The 20,910-nt window shown below is 37.5% G+C and overlaps 1 protein-coding gene across 2 annotated transcripts in view; it reads left to right on the top strand.

Moving 5' to 3' along the window:
• The window catches only part of PIBF1 (progesterone immunomodulatory binding factor 1), a 120,043-nt gene that overhangs the window by 65,022 nt on the left and 34,111 nt on the right, over window positions 1–20,910 (top strand). Inside the window, exons 11-14 of one of the 2 annotated variants that reach the window (XM_082752362.1) lie at window positions 3,679–3,844; window positions 9,780–9,930; window positions 15,538–15,628; window positions 20,022–20,124. In XM_082752362.1, coding sequence (XP_082608488.1) covers window positions 3,679–3,844; window positions 9,780–9,930; window positions 15,538–15,628; window positions 20,022–20,124 — 511 coding nt within the window. The remainder of the gene's footprint in view (window positions 1–3,678; window positions 3,845–9,779; window positions 9,931–15,537; window positions 15,629–20,021; window positions 20,125–20,910) is intronic. The other variant, XM_082752363.1, reaches the window with a different exon arrangement.

Genomic DNA, 20,910 nt, shown 5'->3' on the forward strand with positions numbered 1-20,910 from the left:
CCATGAAATCTTTCAGTTTACTCTCAATGTGTGCAGGTTTCTAAATATATCATTACCCACTATTTGCAAAAGCAAACTTCTCCAATAGAAGAATCTTAAAACCATTCTTAGAAACCAGAGTTTAAGTCCCTTGCTGAATATTGTCTATTCTACTTTACTCTAAAAATAATCTTTTTGATAATCCTTGTGTCATTCTGCATTAGCAAACTTCAGGTATTACTGCCTGGTCATCCTAATGGCAAAGAGACATTCTGAAGTTGAAACCTCGTTTCACATGATTCTTACATGCTTGTTTATTTTGTTGTTGTTGTCATCTGTTTTATTTGTTTTCTTTTTTTTTCATTAGCTTAATGCTTAGCTACGCTTTCATTCCCAACCTTACTCTTTTATGAGACAAAACTCCACTCTTTCACTTTATCAATTTTATTAAAATTTCTTGGTTGGGAAAAATCCTGTACACCCACATGCCTCTCTTTTATTTTTTTTCCCTTCCGTTGGAGTAGTATTAAAGCATGGGTGGTTTTGTTTTCTTCTGTTTTTCGTAGAGACCATCCAGGTAGAATAAGAAATGCATTTTAATATTGTTTCATGACTATATGTCACATGCACCCACACTTGTGCTGCAATATTAGCCAAGAAGTCAGAGATACTATCTGGCCAAGTAAAAGCAAATATGACAAGGAAACTCTGAATGCTGTGCTACAGTGGAGGAGTTGTTGGGGGCTCAACATTGTAGTAAGGTCAAAAGAAAACCTACGTGGTTAACAACAGTTTCTCCTTTACCAGCTCTGGAAAAATGGTAGATGTTTTCTGTCATTAAAGGAAGTGTTGCTTTTCATACCATGGATGCAATTATGTTGACAAAAAGCATACAAAATTGTTATATATGGTACTCATAGACTGTACCCTAATTTGTATCTCAAAAATCATTGCCAGTGGAATTAATATTATGTTCTTCATAACTGTACCAGTAAAAACAGATCATGCCCATATAAGCAACTTAAAATTTCCAAAGTACAAACTTTTTTTTTTTTTTTCTTCCCAGAAATTACTGTTCATGGTAGTGTTAATAAGCATGCTCTGGAAGCACTCAGATGACTGACTATACTTAAAAAAAAAAAAAAAAAAAAAAAAAATATCAGAAATGCAGAGAAATATGTGTAACTTCTGTTAATGCAAGTTTCCAGTGTGTAAGCTCTATACGGAACAGATCATTAAACATTAGTCTAATTTAAGGTCTGAAGCAGTCTACAGGAAAGCACAGCCATTTATTTTCTGTAAGGGCACAAGATACAGATTCGTTGTTTAAAGTCAACAAATGCGACTTGTAGATAAACCCCATTTGTGCACTGCATTGCACATCAGATGGCTGGATGACATGTATCTCTGTGAAGACATGCTCGTTTTGGAACAAAATTGTCTTCCCAGGATTGTAAACGATGTCCTTAGCAGAACAGATTCACTGTCATGTCTGCAGCCAATCATGTACAAAGTATGGAGAACATAAGCATGCTGGAACTATTTTTGTGTGGTAAATGAAAATACGAACATACAGTCAGGGAGCAATGATGAAATGCTTAAAGTACCAGCCTCAAGCAAAATTGACAGCAGTCAATATCACATAGATAATGGGCATTTAGCAGTTCTGTCTGAGAACAAATGTCATGCTACTATTGAAGAAGAAAATTGTTTTAAAAAGAGCGGTTTTCATGAGCTCAGTGGGCAGAACTTCCAGTCTCTGCTCACGCAGCTTGTGTGGGAACAATCTCATTCATGCACTGGACTGTTTATTCATACATAGATGTCTGCAGAATGACTGAAGGACATCATAATGACACCTGTTTGTTCTGTTCAAGTTAATTACAGTGAAAATTGCTTCCTCTTTGTGCCTTAGAAACATTCCCAGATCTGAAATCCTCAGGGAAAATATTTGACTAATCTTCCTTGTTTTTGTTAAACACTCTCAATCCTACCTAAAGATTAGGTACTAAGTAGGGTAGAGTTGTGTTGCAATGCTATTTGACAAATGGGAGTTAACAGCAATACTGGGTTAGAGTAAAGGCTTATCTGGCATTCACGTAGTTTGTCAAGTGGCTTCTGTGTGAGAAGCACCATCTTGCCTTTAAGAGTTGTCAAATCATTTATTTTCTGAGTGTTTGTTCAGTCTCCTGAGTAAAAGTTACCTTCTAGCATCCATAGCATCTTACGATAAGGAACTTTGCAGACCACTTGATATTCTGTGTGAAGAATGGCTTTTGTCTTCACTCTACATCCACTAGCTCTATTAGATGCCTCTTCATTCATCTATCAGAAAATACAGTGAATAATGGATTCCTACTCTCATTCTCCATCAGGATACAGGCCTCTGTTAATTCTCCTTTTGCCTTACACCGTCTCTTTTCCATGCTCTAGCATCCTAGCTTCTTTAATTAATTTCTTCCTCATGCTGCCACTGCCAGTTGTCAAAGATAAGACTTATTACCCTTCTCTGACCCTTTATGTGTTCTCTTTTATTCTTTGTAAGATGAGTTATGAGAAATGTATTCCACATTCATTATGCAGGCAGCAGTGTAGAATTGTAAAGTGATGTGTTGATTCCTGTATTTTCTCCCTTCCTTTCATAGTAATTCACCAAATGTTGGCTTAAACTGTTATTTAAAACTGAGCTGAAGTTTTCATGGATTATCTAGTATAATCCCAAAACCTCATTCCTGAATGAGAAGTCAGTTAGGAGTTCATTATTTTATGCATGTGGTTAGAATCATTTTTTCCAATGGTGGTGTATTACTTTGCATATGTCTCCTTTAAAGTTCATAGGGCATTTAATGCTCGGCTTCATAATGTTTTCTACTGTTATTCACATCAGCCTCTCTTTTTTTTTTTTTTTTTTTTTTTTACTGTCCAGTAAATTAGTATTCCATTAGCAAACTTTTACCCCTCTTGGAGATTGCCTGTTAAGTAGATAAACTGAATTCCACTTCTAAGTGGAATATTACTTTTCTGTCACCTACAATCTTACAGATATATTAACAAAAATACATTTCATTCCTGTTTTTTGAGTCTTCATACCTGTGGTTCTGAATGACTGTGGAATTTAATAAACTGCTGTGGTCTGATGTTTCTTCCCATCTTTGGGTATGGGGTAAAGCAGTGTAGCAGATACCCATCATACCCTAAAAGGGATTCAGCCTTGATATCACTGAGGTCTAATACCACTTCTCCCTATTATGTATAACACTTACTGGTGAAGATAGGAGACAACAGCTAATACCATGGTATCTCTCTAATGTCCTCTAAAAGATTTCAGTGTTAGAGGTATGGAATATATACTTTTGTATACTGAAAACAAAATTGGCGTTGATGTAACATTTTTTAAAATGAAGGTATACTGTAAGGTCATTGTCATTTGATTTTGCGTTATCAACATACTCAGCCAAGCCATGGACTGAGTTTTCTACTTCTGTGTTTTGTTGTTGTTATCATATTGAATTTCCCTAATGATGCTTCAAATAGAGGCAACAGTAGTTCCATAGGTAAAGGTACTAACATTTACTAAATTCTTAAAAATACTTTTTATTTCATATCAGTTATAAATTTCAGAACAGAACCAGCATGCGTTTTAAGTTTGTTTTGAATAATTTTGGAGTTGCCAAAACTTTTTATTTTTTCTGTTTTTAGGTATAGACAAATGCAGCTTGGCACAGAAAGCAAAGTAGCTGAACTTCTTCACCAAAGTAAGTTAAAGTCCTTTGAAAGTGAACATGTTCAACTCATGCAACAAGAAACAGCTAAGAATCTTTCACAATGCCAAATAGAATGTGAGAAATATCAGAGAAAGCTGGAGGTATGTTATCAAAAGACATTTTACAGAGCATTATGTAGTTGTTTTCAATTAGAATTTAAAATGAAAAAGTTTAGGGAAAAAGCACCGAAGAATATATACATGGTTGTATTAGCATTTCCACCAAATTTGGCTGGGGCAGAACCTAATGACAAAGTTTACTATGTTTGACCATTTCAGTGGAAAATCAAAGGAAATGGAAGAGGCAAAACTATCTCATGGAGAGATGTTGAAGACTTGTGCTTTAGATTACCAGTGTCCAATATAGAAATTCTCTCTTTGTGTCAAATGTCGGCATTTAGATAGCTTCTTTGTAAAGAATAGGTCTTTATTATGCACCCTTACAAATAAAGTCTTTTTTTCCTCTAATTTAGTTCTTCCTAAGACTGCATACCAGTTCTAGGGGAATTTCACATCAGGAATCAAAACAGAGAATTTATATTAAATTCTTTTTTTTTTTTTTTTTTTTTTTTTTTAATACATGCATATAGTCTGTAAAATTTATACTGCAGTTTCAAAACCAGCAATAAGCAAAACAAAAATTTGGTGAAATTCTCTTAAAAGTATACTGGTAGAAGTATATAAACTTTTTAAAGTTCTCTTACATCATTTAATTACACTAAAATATGTCAGAAAGGTTTTGTAGAATTTTGCGTATCTGTACTTGTTTTATAGGTTTATTACTAGAAAAAAATTAGTTCAGACCCTTTTATAGGACACAGCATCCAGTATTATCCAGCTTATCATAGTTATATGTTGACATTTGATCTCTGACATCCTTCAGAATCTATTTGTGCAAGATGAAAAATAAGTTGGTTTTATTTTCCTATACACGCAAGGGTAGTAGCTCGCTAGCTGTTTCCAACAGCTGCATGTTCATTGACAGCTGGCAATTAAAACTCCTTTTTTAACTCAGTGTTTCCAAAATAAGTGCAATTGTACATTTAGTCAATACTGCTTTATGATTAAAATGTCTACATTCGCACTCACAAAGGACCACAGAAGGGCACTTGGAAGTAGACAACCCCAAGCAATACTCTGCCCTTGCTGCAGCAATACTCTGCCCTTGCTGCTCCCAGCTCTTCACAGGAGCCATGAGCTCATCAAAGGACCAAGTCCTCCCACAAAGAAGATCTGAGGATCAAGGACAGTGGGGGAGCCCCAGTGACACAGTCCAAGACACAAGCCTCTGCCTATGGACCATCCCAGGGCTGTCCCGGAGAGCCTCAGCCCCATGGACCAGGGGGCACCTACCAGTGGGTCAGGGTCAATGGGAGAGGGTCACCTCACAGACTGAGGTGTCACTGCACTGGGGTATGGGCTACATGATGTGTTGCAGAAAAAGAGCATCTGGTGTTTTCAAGAGGCTTATGTTAAGGGAAGAAACCTGTGACAAGGGAAAGAATGGATCTAGGTGATACAAGGAGGAACAAGCATAGGAGAATAGAAGGATAAGGAGATTAAAAGCCATGTCTGTGCTACTGCATGGCTGTGTGTGTGTCGTGATGTGTGCATGGAACTCTGTTGTCATGAGACTGTGGCCTTAGGATCTTCTCTGTCCATACTGCTTAGGTGTGTATATATATTTAAATATATATAAGAGTTTATATTTTTTAACCTTCTAAAAGCTTTTTGATTCTCTCACAGTATCCTTCTAGAGGAAATGTTCAGCATACAGCTAGACATGCACACAATACAGTGAGTGAACAATTGGCTGAAGAGTTGGGCTCAAAGGGTTACAGTAAATGGGATAACATCAGGCTGGTGGCCAGTCACTAGTGGGGTTCTCCAGAGCTCAGTTTTAGGGCCAGTTCTCTTCAAAGCTCTTATCAATGACCTGGACACAGGATTTGAGTTCACACTAAGTAAGTTCACAGCTGCTACTAAATTAGGAGTCATTGTTGATTCCCTTAAGGGTAGAGCAGCCTTACAGAGATATCTTGTGGATCCTGGTCCAATGAAAGGCGTTTTGGTCTAGTGGGTGGCATCCCTGCCTATGGCAGGGGAAAGGGGGTTGGAATTAGATGAGTTTTAAAGTCTCTTCTAACCCAAACCTATCTATGATTCTATAGTTTTGATAGATTAGAGGGCTGGGCAATCACCAACCATATGAAACTTAACAAAAGCAAACGCTGGATTCAGCGCCTGGGATGGTGTAATTCTGGATGTACGTAGAGAGTGGGGGACAAGTGGATGGAGAGCAGCCCCGTGGAAAGGGGTCGGGGGTGGAGGTTTTAGTTGATGGTAAGCTCAGTATGAGTCAAGGGTGTGCCCTGGTGGCCAAAAGGGCTAACTGTATCCTGGGGTAGAAAGCTAACTAGTGAAAATAAGTGACTGTCTTTCCATAGTCAGCCCTGGTGCAGCCTCACCACAATTACTGTGTGCAGTTTTTATTAAATATATCAGATATTAAAATATCAGAATGTGTCCAAAGGAAAGCAACAAAGATGGTGAAAAGTAGAGGACATGACTTAGGAGGAGCAACTGAGGTCACTTGGTTTGTTCAGCCTAGAGAAGAGATGGAGGAGAGGTGACCTCATAGCTGTCTACAATTTCCTCATGACTGGAAGCAAAGAGGGAGGTGCTGATTTCTTCTCTCCGATGCCTGGTGATAGGACCAGAAGAAATGTGGCATCAGGCGAAGTTAAAGCTATGTCAGACGAAGTTCACATTGGATATTAGCAAAAAGTTTTTCAGCAAAAGGGTAGTCAAGCACTGGAACAGGCTCCCCAGGGAAGGGGTCATGCCCCAAAGCCTGTCAATGTTCAAGAAGCCTTTGGACAATGCTCTTAGATATAGGATTTAAGTTGGCCTGTACAGAGTGAGGAGCTGGACTCCATCCTCATGGGACCTTTCCAATTCAGGTTATTCTATGATGCTATTTAAGAAATTACTGTTTCTGCATTATCTCTTCCCCTTTACTGTCCACAACAGAGTTGGAAGAACAAGAATGTATGTTTACACATTTGTATAAAGTCTGCCACCTTAACAGTAGTGCTGATAAAAAAAAAATTAAGTTTTGAAAAACAATTTGGAAAATAGTACCAGTGTATTCCTGATTTGCCTTGGCAGTCTTTCTAAAACAGTCTGCTTTAAAATACAACTTGCAAGGATGGTCAGAGGGCTGGAGCACCTCTCCTATGAAAACACGGTGAGAGAGTTGGGGTTGTTCAGTCTGGAGAAGAGAAGGCTCCAGGGAGACCTTCTAGCAGCCATCCAGTATCTAAAGGGGGCCTTCAGGAAAGCTAGGGAGGGACTCTGTCAGGGAGTGGAGTGATAGGACAAGAAGAATGGCTTTATACTAAAAGAAGGTAGATTTAGGTTAGATATTAGGAAGAAATTCTTTATTCAGAGGGTGGTGAGGCACTGGCACAGGTTGCCCAGAGAAGCTGTTTTGCATCCACAGCTTCTGGAGGTGTTCAAGGCCAGGTTGGATGGGGCTTTGAGCAACCTGGTCGGGTGGGCAGTGTTCCTGCCTATGGCAGGGGAGTTGAAGCTAGATGGTCTTTAAGGTCCCTTCTCACCCAAACCATTCTGTGGTTCTATAACGTAGTTGATGATTTGAAGCTATTTAACACCTTATTGTCACTCTGTGAGATATTTTTATATGCAGAACAAACAACAACAAAACAGAAATTATATTCAGCAATATACTAAGAAAAGTATTCATACCTCAGAAACACCAAGGTATCGTGTCAGTACATGAAAGTACATCACAGATGTACTTTCAAGATCCTGAGTAATCTCTATAATATAGTATATAAAATGTCACCCCTCTGCAAATGTTTACCACTACAAGTAAACTTTCCACTACCTTGAGACTGCTGCCAACACCTTGACACCTACACCCAATATATTTTTTTTACATTATGTAAAAAGTTGAATGTTATGGACCCTTTCATCTCTACATTTGTAGGATTTATTCTTTTTCAAACACGTACCTTCAAAAACATATCATATCCTGTTTGCCTATTTTACTATTGGAAAGGTGTCAAGTCTGCAACAGAACAAACTTGAAAACAAAAATTCTTCACCTGTGCAAAGGTAGGGCTGAAAACATCACCAAGTCTAATTTGTGAGATTTAAATGAGATTGATAGTATGTGTCTAAGACAGCAGGATACAAACTGGGCAGGACAGAATAAGAGCTTTTTTTCCCAAGTGCCAGCTATGGCATTCTTAATTTTGGGGGGAAAGATACTGTTATTGGAGATTCTGCATTTCTAGCACTGAACCTGCATAGGATGTTTATGAAGAGGAGCTGTAGAGTGGAAACAGAATTACAGAGTGGAAACAAGGCTTTAGATAAAATGTAATTTCATGTTGTTCTGTCTGTATTGGAACATTCAGATCTTAGCTGTTGAGGTTAGTTGTGGTCATGAGCACTGGGAGTGCCAGTTATGCTAGACTTTGAGGTTGCTAAATATATTTTAATTGCACAGACATGTCTAAACTTTGAGGAAGATAGTTAAATTCGAGCTGTGTTTCCATTTTCTTTGTGGATATTTATTTTATTTGAATAACATCTTGAATATTTGGCATTCAACTGTACTAACTCTTTTGGCACTTTCCTCTCTAGAGATATGCCTTGAAACCAATGTTCTTTCATTACGAAATGTTATTGCAGAATTTAAACATTTGTTGTCTGTAGTTTTTTTCATTCATTCCTTTTGACTGAATTTTTATTTTTTTCATTTCCTTTCTAATATACAGTTTGAATGTATTAATATTTTTTTTTCATATCCTACCTTCTTACAGAGTATTGATCTTAACTAATGGTGTAGTCACTAGCACCTTAAGTGCTTCATGAAAAAACTTGTTTTTGTTTGGGTTTCAGCATAGTTTCTCTTATGCATGCTAAAACTAGGAAACAGCTGTTTTATATGTTGCCAAGTTTTGACTTATAAATTTATTCTTCTATGGCAACAGTTGTTTTTTTTTTTTTTAATTAATTAATTATTATTTCAGTTGTTTGTTTCTCTTACCATTGTGCATTTTGACAGTGTGTCTGGTATTACTGCTGTATACAGTATACATTTGTTTCTATATCTCGAGACCTATATTCAGTGATCATCTTCAATGTGCAGTATTTTATCTGTGAAGTCAGTACTAAACTTAGCTACAGTACCACTTAATTACTACTTTTACTTGTTTTTGTTTTTGCTTTTGTTTGTTTTTTTGTTTGTTTGTTTTTTTCTGCACAGTATACTGATTATTACTTCCTTAACCAAACATGTTTTCATTCCGGTCAGTTTTATATTTGTCAATGTTGTTTTCGATTTTCAAGTACCATATCACTTAGCTTTCTTGTTAAGCTTTGGTTCATATACAGACCTTCGTAACTTTTACTTTTGAATATATGGCTTTTTGTTTAATCTCGGTGGGTTAAATCACAGATGCTAATGGCATATTACCTTTCAGTAATCAGTAAATAATAAGAATCTGCTATATCTTAAATAACAAATTTTGTAATTTGTGCCTTTTACCATTCTATAAAAGAATGTTCTTCTTTTAGATTGATTACTGAAATCTGAATCCAGTTAAAGCAACAAAAAGAAATGCAGTCATGCTTTGTTGACTGGTGTGTATTACTTTTTGTAGCTGTTACTTTATTTTTTGTAACTTTTGTAATTTAAAATTATTGTAGCTCTTTCAGAGAGGGATTCACAGAATTACTAAGGCCTTAGGAGAGTGTTATGATGGATACCTGAGTGTAATCTGCTACAAGATCATATAGGTGAAAAAATGACTGATTTTTAAAGTATTTTGATTTCTCCTATGGAAAAGTTATATCGATGCATTATTGTTATTTGATAACATATTGCTGAACATTTTACATTTTATGTTTTGTTTTGTTTTTTGTTTTGTTTTTTTTTTTTTTTGCCTTTTTCAAAGCTGTGATGCTGAATCCCTGATCTTTTCATTATTCATTGTCACAGGTGCTTACAAAGGAATTTTATAGTCTTCAGTCTTCTAGTGAAACACGCATTATTGAACTCCAAACACAGAATTCTGAGTTTCAGGCAAGACTAGATACTTATGAAAAACTTGAAAAAGAACTGGATGAGATAATAATGCAAACAGCAGAAAGTAAGTTCTGACACAAATCATATTGTATCTGTAGATGTTTCTGACAAGACGTCTTATTTCTCATAGCACTTGGAAAGTCTTACAGTGTCTGCCATTCTCCCTCCTTATGCCTGACGATTAAGATGCAGTAATTACTTTGACAGAATATATTAGTGACAAGTTGGTTTTACCCAGCTGGGCAGCTGAACTCCATCACAGCTGTTCTCTCATTCTCCTTCCTCAAAGAAAAAGGGGGAGAAAATACAATGGAAAGGGCTCAAGGGTTGAGACAATGACAGGGAGATCCCTCAACAGTTATTGTTATGGGGTAAAAACAGACTCAGAATAAGAGAGATTAATTTAATTTATTGCCTTTCCCTGGCAGACTAGAACAGTGAGAAACTAAAAGCAAACTAAAAACTCTCTCTACAGTTACCTTAAAGGAGGCTGTAGCAAGGTGGGCATCGGTCTTATCTTTCAAGCACTACTAAGTAATAAGACAAGAGGAAATGGGCTCAAGTTGCACCAGGGAGGTTTAGATTGGATATTATGAAAAAATTCATGACTGAAAGGGTTGTAAAGTATCAGAACTGGCTGCCCAGAGAAGTGGTTGAGCCACGATCCCTGTAGATCTTCAAAAAACGTGTAGTTGTGGTGCTTAGTGAGATGGTTGAATGGTGGACTTGGCAGTGCCAGGTTAAAGGTTGGACTGGATGATCTTAGAGGCCTTTTCCAACCTAAATGATTCTATGATTCTAAGAAAAAACCCTTCCTCCATCCATCCTCTCCTACATATCGTTTCCCCCCAAGTGGTGCAGGGGAACAGGGAATGGAGGCTGTGGTCAGTCCCTAACACTTCGTGTCTGCCGCTCATTCACGGTCACTTCCTGCCCCTGCTCCATATGGGGTCCCTCCCATGGGATGCTGTCCTTCCCAAAATGAGCCTGCCCACAGGCAGCAGCTCTTCAGGAACTGGCTCTGTACCATGGCTCCGTACCATGGGGTCCATCCCCCAGGAGCAAACTGCTCCAGCACGGGTCCCCCACGGGTGAGCAGCAGCTTTCCCCAGACCCTCTTCTCCTGCATGGGCTCCTCTCCACGGGCTGCAGCTCTGGCGCGGGGGCTCTCCATGGGCCACAGCCTCCTCCAGGCCACATCCACCTGCTCCACCGGGAGCTCCTCCATGGGCTGCTTTGTGGAGATCTGCTCCCTGTGGGACCCATGGGCTGCAGGGGGACAGCCTGCTCCACCAGGGGCCTCTCCACAGGCTACAGGGGAACTGCATGGGATTCTGTTGGAGGAAAAAGGGGAGTTATAGTACAATATTATTTTAATATGTTTCAATAACTTTGCTTTTCTTACTATTGTTATTGTATCTTTCACACTGAAATTTAAGGGTAATACTAGTGAAGACTGAATTCCAGCACCAAGGTGAACTTCTGAGGCAAATCAGAAAAAAAGAAAAGACATTTCTTTTTTAAAAATAGAGAATATAGACATCCTTTCCCCTGTCTCAAATTAAGTCCTAGCATTTACGTGTCAAAACTAAAGGTCAAAAATATTTGAATGAAAGGAAATACCATTAGTTTCAAATTTAATATGTTCTAGAAATACTCCAATCAGTATTTCAGAGAAGATAAACTAAACACTTCTTTACATTTCAGTACTATGTGATTTTTTTTTTCCTCTACTTGAGTTATGAAGCTTCTGCTGTTTTACACTATCTGGGGGTGCTGAGCAGTTAGGGGAGAGCATTGGATTCTCTGGACTTTTTAGTAAACTGTGCATTTTCATGTTCAAGGTGTATTTTGTCATATAATCATATAAACTTTTTACTTTGGAGAATGTGCATGTGGAAAAGATCACTGAATTTTGACTTTTATTCCCTCATCATGCCTCACTTTATTAATATTGAAATAACATGAAACAGCCTCTTCAGGAAACTATCAAGAATTTGTATAGCCACTCCTTAAAGCATTTGAGTGGTTTCCACATGAATATCAACAGTAAACTTTCTTGGCATCTCTCTCTTCTTCCTTTTCAGGGTAAAATCTTCATGTTGAAGGATTTTTGTTGTAGACTACTCATTTGATTGTCTTGCTTCCTAGTGCTTGGAGCTGTTTAAGAAAAAGACGGAGACTGTATCCTCATGAACATACTTTTTTTGCTAAGTAGCATGAAAAATGACAGTAATAAGAGTTTCCCCTCACTAGCAAAAATGTACGTTTTCTATCACAGTGTCAGTTGAACAGCCTGGAAGGACAAAAAACAAGATGACACAAGCACATACCAATATAGAATGCTTCTTTGGCTTGATATCTACTATATTTCCAATTTTTTTGGTGTGTCTTCCTGATCTGACATTTATGTGGATACTACTGACAGTTATGGATTTATTGAGTAGAATCTCATTGACACTTTTCTAAGAAATACAGCCCCGAACTTGTAACCAAAAAGGTGGTTTGTGAGAAAGGCAGATTAAGTTATTTGTATGTTTTTCACAACCTGAGGTATTTCAGCCCCTGAGGAATTTCCTATCATAACTAAGCCTTAAAAATCTGAAGTTCTGCTGCCTTTTTACTGCCACAACAGTTGAGTTTTTCTGTCCTACTTACTGGAATTTCTATATTGTTTTTCACAGAATCACGGAATGGTTTGGGTTGGAAGGGACCTTAAAGATCACCTAGTTCCAACCCTCCCGCCATGAGCAGGGACACCTCCCACCAGACCAGGTTGCTCAAGGTCCCATCCAACCTGGCCTTGAACACCTCCAGTGATGGGGCATCCACAGCTTCTCTGGGCAACCTGTGCCAGTGCCTCACCACTGTCTGAATACGGATTTTCTTCCTAATATCCAAATCTGCCCTATTTTAGTGCAATACCATTCCCCCTTGTCCTATCACTTCAGTCCCTGACAAAGAGTTCCTCTCCTGCTTTCTTGTAGGCCCCGTTTAGGTATTAGGAGGCCACAGTAAGGTCTCCGTGGAGCCTTCTTTTCTCCAGGCTGAACAACCCCAACTCCCTCAGACTCGCTTGATAGGAGAGGTGCTCCAGCCCTCTCTGATAATCCCTGTGGCCCTCCTCTGGACTCATTCTAATAAGGCAATGTCCCTCTTGTGCTGGGGACCCCAGAGCTGAACACAGCCCTCCAGGTGGGGTCTCACAAGAGCAGAGCAGAAGGGGAGAATCACATCCCTTGACCTGCTGGACACACTTCTTTTGATGCAGCCCAGGATATGGTTGGCTTTCTGGGCTGCAAGTGCACATTGCCAGTTCATGTTCAGTTTCTTGTCAACCAACACCCTCATCCTTCTCCTCAGGGCTGCTCTCAATCCGTGCTTTGACCAGCCTGTATTTGTACTTGGGATTGTCCTGGCCCAGGCATAGGACCTTGTACTTGGCCACGTAGAACTTCATGAGATTTAGTTTATCTTCTATTTTTACACATCATATAATCTCAATTTGATTAAAATTTAGATGTTAGGTTAGATCTGCTTTGTTTGGATTAGTTTATCTGCCAATAAATATTTAGAATAGTATACTGTTGTTAAATTTACAATATTCAGTTATACTACAGCATGCAACAAAGATGGTGCAGGGTCTAGTGGGCAAGACACGTGAGGAACAGCTGATGTCCCTTGGTTTGCTCAGCCCAGAGCAGAGCAGGCTGAGGGCAGGCCTCATGGCTGCCTGCAGCTCCCCCATGAGGGGAGCGGATGGGCAGGCGCTGAGCTCTGCTCTCTGGGGACAGCGACAGGACCCAAGAAAACAGCATGGAGCTGGGACAGGGGAGGGTCAGGCTGGGTATCAGGAAAAGGTTCTTCACCAAGAGGATGGTTGGGCACTGGTCAGGGCAGTGGTCACAGTACCAAGCCTGCTGGATTTCAAGAAGTCTTTGGACAATGCTCTCAGACATATGGTTTGATTTTTGAGTGGTCCTGTGTGGAGCCAGGAGTCGGACCCAATGATTCTTGTGGGTCCCTTCCAACTCAGGATATTCAATGATTCTGTGTTGTCTCATAAATTCTATTTTAGAAGCACGCTACATTTAATGTTGTTATCACTAATGATATAGAAACGGCCAATGGGCAACACTAATTATGTTTTCAACTTTTTTTTTTTCTGTATTTTCATGAAAGGTTTTAGTTAATATTAAAGGCTTGTAGTAAAATTGTAGTAAAAAGTTGTGTCAGGGGTACGCAAATGACATAAAATCAGTGAGCTTTTCCAAATGGTGGCAAAAGAGGAAGCATCCCCTAATTCTGTTTCTGTGGAGGTGCTTGTTTAATCCATGAGAGAAGCACCTTGGCACAGACAGTTGCTAATTGATCAGGTTATTACCAGAAGCTATGCTCAGCAGTAGTTTGCTGCTTTGAGACTACAAGTCAAGTTCAGCATGTCTGGACTTACTCCACCCCAGATTTGGGACTCTGTATTTGCTTTTGCTTAAAGTTAAGGTTTTTGTCAGTCTATTTTTCCAGCCTGTCGAGGTTCTTGTGAATAGCAGCCCTGTTCCACAGTCTGTGATACCACCTCCCCAATCTGGTATATTTCTGAAACTTGCTGAAGGTGCATGATATCCCATCGTCTGCATTTTTAGTAAAGATTTTGAGCAGTATTAACACCTGAGAGATGCCACTATTGGATGACTGACTCGAAGTTGGACTTGGTATGACTAATTTGAGACCAAAGGTCCATCCAGTTTTCCACCCACCCAATGCATGCTGGTTTGGCTTTAAGGATATTGTGAGAGACTGTATCAAAGGTTTTGTCTTTACAGTAGTCAAGGTGAACAACTTCTGCTGCTCCCTCTTACTACCAATCATTTCATCACAGAAGGCTATCAGGTTAGTCAGACATGATTTGTTTTTGCAACCTGTTCCCAACCGTGTTCTTGTCCATACTTGGAAGTAGGGAAATTAGCTTCATAACTTTAACAGAGACTGACGAGAGACTGACTGGTTTATCATTCTACAGAATCTCCTTCTTGCCTTCTTTGAAGATAGGTATGGTATTTGTTTTTCTCAGATTATCAGGAATTTCTGATCATCACAGTCTTTCAGTGACGGTCAGCAGCCTTGCAGTGACATCAGCTCTCTTAGCAACCTTGGATTTGTCTCTTCTGATCCCATGGACTTGTTTATGTTCAGTTGGCTTAAGCACTCCCTAATTTTATCTTCCTCTACTATCTCATGTATGCACAAAAAATGCATTATTTAGAAAAAAACAAACGGCAACATATCTTTGTTCTGCTGAATTAAGCTTGTAATATTACTTTCTATTTTGTGACCATACCAGTAGTGAATATTCCAGGGCACTGACTTTTTTTTTTTTCCCCTAATTTTATATTATCTATTACTTTTTTATTAAGTCCTATGCTAATTCAAAAATAAAAAGTGAAAAGCTTGCCAGTGTTATAAAGTGAATGTAGGGTACTGTATTAATGCTATTGTCAACAAAACTGTTTGACTGAAGCCTGAAGGCTGTGTCAGTTTACAACTGAAAATCTATCTTCTAGAAAAAAAAATCACTTTTTTTTAGAATCACTTAGAAGTTTGTAAGTTCTCATTGTAATTATATTCTTCAAAGGACACCTTAATAATAGTACCTTTCTGGATTTTTTTGCAGTGGAAGATGAAGTTGAAGCTGAAAGGGTTCTCTTCTCATATGGGTATGGTGCTAATGTTCCTACAACAGCCAAAAGACGACTAAAGCAAAGGTAAATAGGTGGTTCCTGAATTTACTTGTTCAAGGTAAAGTAAATGAATGTGTGTAAATGTGTGTAGTATGTTCTATCTTAGAAACTAGCCAGTTTGGTTAACATAAAGAGTCATTTTAAAGACTTAAGAATACAGAAAGAGGGCGAAGAGTAGGATCTGTTAATGTGGTTTATATATATTAATGAGCATATAGATATTTTTCTAGGTTATTTTAAGATTTTTTTCTTATTTTTTAAAAAGATTAATTTTAATTGCATAAAAACTAAGCAGCTGTAAAAACATACTAGTTACATTCTTCATATATATATACACGTATATATATATAAAAGGAAATAAGTTCTTTAATACCTTTAAAATAACTTTGTTTAATTGCAATAAAAACATATCTGTCAGGAAATTAAGAAGGCCAGAGTTTTAGAGCATCTTTACATCCACAGTATTTGATTCCAATTACATGTTTCAGTTTGCTCTGATCCTATTTGATCAGAGCAAATCCAATTGCTCAGGACCTTTTACAGTTCTGATTATCTCTATAGATGAAGATTCCACGTACTCTACAATATCAGGTCAGAGTAATTTATTTTTTTTTTTTGTCTTCAGCCTGACAGAGAAGACACACTTAAGAAGGTTGTTCTCTCAGTATTAGACTCATTATTTGCATTTTGAGTGTGCCTACAATTTGCTTGAATGCAAGAAAGTACGCTGTAATTTGTGTTAGTGTTAGACTTTGACCACACTTCTTTCCATCAAAATGAGAAACCCCACCATTATTGGTGGACACGTTGGAATAGAGACAAGATAAACATGTAGCACAACTTCACAGGATATATATCTAGCATTCAGCTATCTGTATTTCAGAAGCTGGAAGTGCAGCTTTGTCAAGGAAAACTGTTTGTTTTTGCTACAAATGTGTGTTTAGTTGGTTTTGTCCTCTTAACCTCCTGCCCCCCCCACCTTCTCCAATAAAAAGAAGATTTAATGTCCTTTAGGACAGTAATACACTATGATAGTTACTGTTGTGAACTAAGGACAAATGATGGCCTGTTCATATTTGTAGCAAAGATTTGTGGGCTGCGCACTGTCTCTTCCATAGTTTATACTTGTTTTTCAAGTAAGTGTTGTCAATACTGTCAATTATATTAGACCTGTCATGCACTGAGTTGCATATTGCTGTCAGAAATCATAAAGGTTTTATGTAGTACTTAAGTTTGGCATAGCTTAGTTTACTCTTTAGCATTTTTATGTCTCGTCAGATTGTTTCCTAGTAACATTTCTTTTTATACTGCATAAAATTCCAGCAAGAAAAGGGAAAAAAAAATCCATAACCTTGTTGTATGTCTGTTTTAGGAGACTAGTGGGAGCATCTTTGCCTAAAATTTCAGTTCCCTCCTCCTTTGTCAATAGTTTGGGAACTTTTCTGAGTTTCAGCAGTTTTCTAGTTTCCTTCTTTTTTCCTACCATATTAGGTTCAGTTTTATTAGATGTAGATTATGTACACATTCAAGGATTCTGCTAAATCGCTTTTGAATGATGAATCTGATGATCAGTAAACTGGGATATCAGAAATGTTTAGAAGATAACTTCCTGAGCTTAGAAGTGTCTCTGTCAGAATGTATGCATCACAACTCCTCTTTTGTTCCAAAAGACGTTGACAGATAAAGCGAATTTTAATTCTTCATAGTGATGCTGGAGACTTCATAAATTTTAGAAGATAAAATTAAGAACCTTAAAAAAGCCATAAAAGTGTCTGTATGGTCTACCTGCTGCTGTTCTGACTCAACGATAGCTGCTATGTAGAAAAAGTGTGTGATTCCTTTGGCTCCAAAGCTTGAAAGCAAAGTCTCTCTGACACCAACTTCTATGTTTAGAGCACTTAAATAAGTACAGGTACATTTTCTATTCTCTGGAAAGAGAATCTATTACAAATGTGAATAGTAATCTTTTTTGAGTCCACTACCTGTTTTTTTAATTCCAGACCTTTGGAATCCTAAATGAAGAGCTCTTCTAAGTTCACAACACACAATTCAGAGTCAGATTAAAACTTAATACAAAACTACCTATTCAAGCATAGTGCATCATGGAGTCTATACCTCTTTGCCTCTACTTTTTCTGTGCTATTTCATGTCTTTGGACATAGGCACTGTAAACCCAGTGTATAAACTAGTATATTAAACCCATCTGGGAACATTTTCAAGAATTGAGACAAAATGGCACTTACTCTCAAATTGAACTCTCAGTGTAGGTTAACTGCATGAGAACTACTTAACAGTAACACTTGCTGGCCCGCACTAACCCCTCCACTGTGCATAGAAACTGTTTGTGAGAGTGTAAATTACCACGTGCCAGAATGCTAGCAGGGGTGTTTAGTGGTTTGCTAGACAGTGGTTTGCAAATAGTTATCTCATCCTTGAGCACTGTATAATTTTCTGTTGTAGTCGGAATCAGAGTTTTCCAGTCTTCGGAGATGCAGTACCTTTGTCCCTTTTGCTTTAAATTTAAGCTAGTCAAAAAACATATTGAAAAGCGTACTTGAAATACATACTTGTGCTTATCTTTAAATACTCAAAATTCAGGTTAAGTTCACTGAATAGTTGTAGCCGGAAAAAATATGAAAACTAATGCATAAAAAGACTAATGCATAAGGTCCCTAACTAGAGATATTACAGAAGTGGTTGTTTTCTGTTTTGTACTACATGGGATCCTAACGCACATCTCATACATCATAAACAAAACTCTGAATAACTAGTTTGGAGGATATCTCTTTCCCTCAGTTAATGTTTACAGTCTGATGCTCCTTGTAGGAGTAATTAAGAAAGAACCAACCTCTTAGTGAATGCTGTTGCCAATTTCAGGTCATTCCTCACATATGAGGTGAAAGTAGAAGATTGTCTGTATGAAAGGGTAGGTTTATAACACAAGTGAAGAATATTAAGACTTCTGCCAAATCTAAAAGTGTATTCCTTTTTACTGAGGAAGAGGTGGTGGTTATGAGTTGTCAAATTCTCAAGAGAAAGTATATATACTCATCTAGCTATACATAGTCTAAACCTCAGCTTAAGGGTAAATAAAATCTTCCCATTGGTCAGCTGTAGGCTACTTAGGCTCATATATGTTCAGTATTGTGGTCAAGAACTAGATAACACTGCTGTATTTTATTTGGAGACTCAAAGTCTTAGATTTTCAATTTATGGACAGTATGCATTCAGATTCTATGATCTGAACTGGAGTAACTCCTCCCTTCCTTTGATATAGAAGTTTTTGAAAAATGGTACACATTTGACTGGAAGGATAGATTGTTGTGTAGAGCCATCAGATGAGTGGTCAAGGCACATTAAAAAGGGATGAGTATTAGCCCCATGTATCTTTCTCATTGTTAGAACGCTGAATTTCTCGTGTCATAGTTGTATAATAGATTGGTTCCCGGAATACCTAAATATGGAGGGGTAGAGCAATAGCTTATCTAAATATATTTTTCACAATAAGTAGCCAAACTACTACAATCCCATCATTACAGGATACATAAATTTAGACATCTCATCATAGGTTTAGTGTAGAGATTTGACATCTAACCTCCCATTATAGTCAATCGAGTTCTAAGCAGTACAGTCAATGGAGTTTGGAGTATATTTCAGCTCATTGTCCAAGAGTCCACTTTAGTGGAATATGTTCAGGCTCTACTGACTCTATTGAATAGGACTAAATGACTGTAATAACAACTTGAAAGGCTGGGTTAGAGATCTGGAAATAGGCCCTGCGATTGCCTGCTGAATCTTCCCATTGCCGTCTATAGAACAGTGCTCTTGAATTGATGATGAACTTCTCTAATTTTGGACACATGCAACAAGATGAGGTGTTCGAGTAGCTGAATAATTAATTTGTGGGTCTGTTAAATAAGTGGTGATAACATGTAGTTAGCATATTAAATGTCAGACAAAACGATTTGCCTCTGTTTAGAAAATGATCGAGTATTACATTTTTTGCTATGCTCCTACAAAATGTATATTGGTGAGTATTTTTTAAGACTGATTTAAGGAGAAGCCACTTAAAGTGATTACTTAAAGTGCTAAAAAAGTAAAAGCTCATAATTAATTGAAGCATCCTGACATGATTATTGCAATTGCATAGATTGTACAAATGATACAGGTAATTACTTTGTAAGAAATACTACAATGGCATAACTATAGGAATGTCATTTCAGTGCTGTTAAATTCTATAATATTTTCATTGTTCTTTAAGCTTTGACCATTCTGTTTGGTTTCACTGTGTAGTTTATGTATTAATATTTAAATATCGATGAAAAATTAAGGCAATCAAGTTCTTAAGTATAATTGTGAGAATTGCTTTTGCATATTTGGGAAAAAAACAACTTGAGCTTGCTTTTTGTTGGCACAGTGTTCACTTGGCAAGGAGGTTACTGCAGCTAGAAAAGCAAAACTCATTGCTTGTAAAAGATCTGGAACATCAGAAGGAACAAGTAACACAGATTTCACAAGAGGTAAATTACTGCTACAAAAAAAAATCAAATCTGTAGAAACTATAAACATTGCAGAACAGCTGTTCATAAAATGAAATATTTTCTAAACAGTGTTTATTATCTATTTGATGTCAAAAAAAATAGCCTCATAATTAACCAAAACTCTATGTTAAACGTTCTCAAAGAAGTTTATATTGTGTTTTGAAATGGAGATCAAAAGAGGGATTACTTTATAGGCTACACAAGAATGTAGGCCAGACAGACAACGTTCTGATTTCTGAACAGAAAACCAGCTAGCCAAACTAGTTTGTTCTGTTTGATAGTTAATTGTTCAATGAATACCTCATTACTTTTTACACAGCTCTGCCCTTAAATCACTTTTGAAGATATTTCTGTAAATCCTTTTGTACTTCGTTCAGCTCTTGAGTAGTTTGAATATACAAATCTAGGGAATGTTTGACATTAGCCATTAAAAAAAAAAACAAAAACAAGCAGCTAAAATTAATCTTTTTGATAATGTTACAATGGGTTAAATTTCATGATCTTATTAACGACTGTATGTAATAGCTGAAATCGCATATTACACTCAAACAGAGAATAAACACTAAACAAAAATCCTTTTGCAATCTCCCGGAAGTAAAACTTTTTTTTTTTTTTAATTATTTTTAAGATTGTCTTCCAAGTTTCTCATAGGAACCAAAGAACTGCTAGACTTGCTGTTAGATATTGCCACCATATGAAATTTCCAGCTAACTGCTTTGGGAATACGGTTTACAGTTGAATTTTTAAAGCCATAGTAATTATAAA

The sequence above is a fragment of the Aythya marila genome (genome assembly GCF_965140915.1).
Source record: "Aythya marila genome assembly, chromosome: 1".
Lineage (NCBI taxonomy): Eukaryota > Metazoa > Chordata > Aves > Anseriformes > Anatidae > Aythya > Aythya marila.